Source organism: Juglans microcarpa x Juglans regia, chromosome 5D (genome assembly GCF_004785595.1).
Source record: "Juglans microcarpa x Juglans regia isolate MS1-56 chromosome 5D, Jm3101_v1.0, whole genome shotgun sequence".
Lineage (NCBI taxonomy): Eukaryota > Viridiplantae > Streptophyta > Magnoliopsida > Fagales > Juglandaceae > Juglans > Juglans microcarpa x Juglans regia.
Window position 1 is genome coordinate 31,182,676 of NC_054602.1, and position 5,357 is coordinate 31,188,032.

General features: G+C 32.7%; 1 protein-coding gene across 1 annotated transcript; it reads left to right on the forward strand.

The window, feature by feature from the left end:
- The first annotated feature begins 1,436 nt into the window (after positions 1-1,436).
- On the forward strand, positions 1,437-5,084 carry LOC121264001 (beta-amyrin 11-oxidase-like). The gene is made up of 8 exons (XM_041167015.1): positions 1,437-1,724; positions 1,900-2,380; positions 2,485-2,748; positions 2,962-3,051; positions 3,888-3,963; positions 4,088-4,194; positions 4,312-4,436; positions 4,728-5,084. Exons 1-8 carry the CDS (start codon positions 1,492-1,494, stop codon positions 4,819-4,821), a joined length of 1,470 nt encoding a protein of 489 aa, XP_041022949.1. The 5' UTR covers positions 1,437-1,491; the 3' UTR covers positions 4,822-5,084.
- Positions 5,085-5,357: the final 273 nt, after the last annotated feature.

Here is a 5,357-nt window from a genome sequence, read left to right on the forward strand (position 1 = left end):
TCTACTCCGTCTTAGACGGAGTATGGGGTTTGATTAACTCTATCTTGAGTAGAGTTGTATTGTCTCTCAGACTTTAGATCTGTAGAAATTTACAGTTTTAACTAGACCATGTTAGTTACGGGTGCATACTGGAGAGTTATTAATGCTGTAGTTGGCTTGTAATGTATATTTCAGATCGAGTTTGTAATGTATGTTTTTCTCTTAAAAAAAAAAATATACACTAGCGGTGAGAGCTCCCAGCAGTGGTTGTAGAGTCACTTTTATTTAAACAAAATTTTCAACTTTTTTCTTTTCTATTTCTTTTTAATTAATGTTTCCTAAGCATTTAAGAGAATATAATATATATATATATATATATTTAATATTCATATATATAACTGGTAGGAGTTTGGAGGGATCCATATTTTAGAGAGAAGTATTGCCCAATTACCAGATTGGTAATCGAGTAAATAATCCCAACATCGCCCTCAAAAGATTAGTCGAACTTTTAGGGTGGTTTAGAAATGATCTCGACAACTGAGTCACTGACAATGGAGATCGAACGAATTAGAATAATTAATATACTCGCAGCATAATGAAAGAAATTAGAAACAATAGAAATATAAATGTAAAAATATATCACTCGAGATCAGCTGATCAATCAAATTTAAATTAGACTCGGATTATTTATTAAATGATGATCTATTTGTGAACACAAAATTATGATTTTTTTTTTTTTTTTTCTGGATACGATAAATTTAATTAAAAGTAACATATATGCCAATTATAAGAGGGTATGGGCCGGATCGAAACCAACAAATACCACAAAACAGAAATTTCCAAAACTGCATATACAATTAAACAAACAAATGGGAAATAAAACCAAAAGGTATATATATTCCTTATGAATACAATAATAATAAAAAGATATATAAATAATATATACAATATTCATGAAAAATACGCATAATATATATATATATATATATATATCTTTGTCAAAATTAAGCAATTTGTAAACAAGCTCGATATATATATCTCGCTTGAATAATAAATAAATTATTTTTAAACGTGAAATATAACTGTAAAAAAAACATAAATCCATGCAAGTTTGACTTTAAATTAACCTATATTCACCAAAGTTCAAGGAGCATATACAAATATTACGTACGCGATAAATATTCCAACCCGTGGTAATTGATCTGAATGTTATATACTCTCATGCATGTATTAATTATGATCAATGCTTCGTACGTATACGTACGTAGGTGTAGGTGTAGCGTATATAAAATGGCCGGCCCTATTTTTGATGAATGGTCCCAGTTTTTCCGATTCTTATCCAACTATAGAGTCGTTAGCATTGTGCATGGCCGGCTTCGCGTAATTAATTAAGAATTTCAGCCCTACTTAAACCGTGCATATATTGCCGTTGTATTTACACATTGCTATATCGCTGTGATCAGCAAGGACGTACGAGCTGAGTAGGATCGGAAAGTCCAAAAAAAAAAAAAAATGGAGTTGAACTTTTTGTGGCAGATTGTTGCAGTCTTACTGGGTGGCTACGCTTTTGTATTTTGGTTTCTGAAGAAGGTGAATGAGTGGTATTATGTTGGCAGCTTGGGAAAAACTGAGTTCCCTCTTCCTCCTGGTGACATGGGATGGCCTTTTCTTGGAAATATGCTGTCTCTATTCAAATGTCTAAGAGCTGGAGACCCCAATCATTACATTGACCACCTCATCTCCAGGTGATCGATCTGTCTTTCTTTCATGTCTCTGATCTTAAAGATCACGACTACTCCATGCATGCAAAGAAAGATCTCATGACTAAATAATTTGTTGTAATTGAAATCATGCATTATACTTAACATGATGAACGTGTACTGTACGTATACATGTTTTAATTTGTTGGAGACATGACAGATATGGGAAGACAGGAATCTACAAGACCCACATCTTTGGGCGCCCAAGCATCATATTATGTCGGCCGGAGTTAAACCGGCGTGTACTAACAAATGAAGAGACTTTCGGGCTAGGCTATCCGAAATCAGTCTTTCTTTTAACAGGAGAAAAATCTCTACACAATGTAATGGTGGCAGAACACAGACGTCTGCGCAAACTGATAACGTCTCCATTGAATGGGCAGGAAGCAATTGCAATGTATATTAAACACATAGAGAAGAACGTGATTCAGTTTTTGGATGAGTGGGCGAGCATGAAAAAGCCAATCGAGCTCGTCGATGAGTTGAAGAAAGCTACATTCAAGATCACAACCTTCGTTTTCCTTGGCTATATCAAGGAATCAACTTTTCGGGCAACCGACACTCTATTTACTGATTATCGTCGCGGACTTATGGTTCCGGCCATAAATATCCCCGGTTTCACATTCCATAAAGCACTCAAGGTAAAGTTTCTTCGTTAATTATATATATTTAAAAATGATGAGAATTGAGATTCTGATCTCGATCCGAACATTAGTAATTAACATGTCATCGATCAATGCATCAGGCACGCAATAAGTTGCTAGAGATCATTCGATCTGTCTTGGAAGAAAAGAAGGCGATGGCTAAAAGTAATGACACCGTGGGAAAGAAATATATGATTGATTTGCTCATCGATGTTGAAGATGAGGACGGAAAACATCTGGATGATGAGCACATTGCAGATCTGATACTCACGTCCTTGTCAGCTGGTTTTGATGGCCTCTCAATGGGTTCCTTATGGGGACTTATGCACCTTGCAGGAAATCCTCAAGTCTTCAAAAAAGCCAAGGTATATATAGCTAGTCATGTGCAATATGCATGCAGTACTCTAATTAACCAGTCTTCGCTTATAAAAAAATACAAAAATAATAAAAGAACAATCCTCATGATGAAGTCTTGATCATGCCGAACATATGTCTAATCATTTATATTCACGATTCTGATATATATATATATATATATATATATATATATATTATATATATCATGACCCATTGATCAGGAGGAGCAAGACGAGATCGTAAGTAGAAGACCATCAACCCAGAAAGGATTGATCCTTGCGGAGATTAAACAAATGCACTATCTTGCTAAGGTATATATGGATCAATGATTTTCTGCTCATTATTTTTAACATGAACTAATTCATATATATTTTCTATGCCTAAAACATCGTATACAGTTGCAAAAGAAACTAGCTACAACTTTGAACGAATCTATGCATGGTTCAGAATGAAAATTATATATATATATATATATATATATATATATATATATATAAGACACAATCTACCAGATTCTTAACAACTATATATAAGAGGAGAATGAAACTAGTAAAGAAATTCATGGTCTAACTCATGATCTCATAAAACCGGTTCAATAAGAGATGATTGTTCATTCCTTATAAACATACCTGTTAGAGATATTGTCCACAGACAATGTGAGATTATTTCTCAACACTATCTCTCATGTGTAGGCCAGTATTTTTTTTCTTTTGTCATTGTCACAGGATAAGTAGTGTGTCCCCCATTCATCCTGTGGTAGGCTCTGATGCTATAAAAAAATTTATGAGCCTAACTCATATCATAAAACTAGTTCAACAAGAAATGATTACACGTTACTTACGTATCAATTTATAAGCTGCATACATCTTATATATATATATATATATATATAAGAATTGATATGTCCACAAAAAAAAAAAAAAAAAAAAAAAAATACGAAAAAACTACCTCACAAAGTAACATAGCATGCATGATGTGCTTCATCAGATTGGGTTTATAATAAAGAAAGTTTTATAATTCAATGCATAGCAACATTATTATGCGATCAAGTACTAGTTTTTTGTAAATTTCTTTTTGGACCAATTATTTTCCTAGATATATATAATATATATAGTACTATACTCCCTACGTACGTTTTGTCGTACAGGTGGTTGATGAAATGTTGCGCATGACAAATACCTTAGCACTATTCCGAAAGGCGAAAATCGATGTTAGCATCAATGGTAATCTTTAATATTATTTCTTGAGTTTCCTTTCTTAATTAATTATATATATATATATATATATATATTACTGGCTCATGAGAAGGAAGTATATATTTATATATATATTTATTTCGATTTCCAGGATACACCATACCAAAAGGATGGAATGTTTTGGCCTGGAATGGAGCTGTTCATATGGATCCGACAATATATGAAAACCCAAAAAACTTTGATCCCTCAAGATGGGAAGTAAGCTGTCGTTTGATACATTAATTTAATTATTACAATTAAGTTTATAAATACTGTTTTTGTTCTTTTTTAACTATATAATTGATCAGTACGTTAATGTCATTTCTCTTGAAATAGAATATGAGTGTCAAACAACCAGGGGCTTTCATGCCCTTCGGAGCAGGAAGCAGATTGTGTCCTGGAAATGAACTGGCCAAGCTTGTCATGACCATTTTCCTTCATTATTTTCTGCTAAATTACAAGTGAGTTTCCTGGCCTTCACCCATGACCAGCTTTCTGGGAAAGCTAGCATTCAATATTTCTTTACATTCTGATCCAATAGATCATCAATGATACCATAAGAATTTAAAGGTTTATTCATTATCAGATCATTTTTGTAATTAAAATGACTATTTACCAGAAGAATGACTGATCACTCTTATCGCAAATAGCTAGTCATTAATTTCATCGTAAATATATATCTTACAATAAATAAGCCTTTTTTAAATTCTTGCTAATGGTTTAATAATTCTACTATTATTTTACGAGTGCAGGATGGAGCGAATTAATCCAGAATCCCCACTATACTACGAGCAAGCTCCATTGCCTTTGGACAACGGCCTCGTCCGATTCACAAAGACAACATAAAATTAATACATCTGCAGCTTGCTAGCAAGCTTCATGAACGGATGATCATATGCAGCTTGCTAGCTTCACTTATATATAAGTTTCTTGCACTACTGTTGTTATATATATGTATTAATAATTATGCATGAATAAATTGTTAAGTTGTTTATATTATCAACCTCCGATCGAACAGTGCTCCAGTACTGATTGAATGGTCTGTCGTGAGGATTAAGAATAAAACAGCTCCTAATTACTATTAATTTCAGCTGTAACAGCTCCTTTAATTTTTAATTTTTGTTTTTTTATCTCCTTAGTCATCAAATGGTTATTTCTTTAACTTCCCTATTTCAGGCCGTTTAATTTAAGTTTTTATTTATACACACGTTAATGCAATACAATGGAATCAAACTTAATGCATGTTTGAGATTACAGTGGAAAACATAACTTATAGCTAATTTAGGGCTTATAGCTTATAATTTAAGTAATAAGTTCTACCATTAAAAAGTTATGTTTGGTAAACAAATGTTTAAAGCACTTCAATTATGTTACATTTGTTT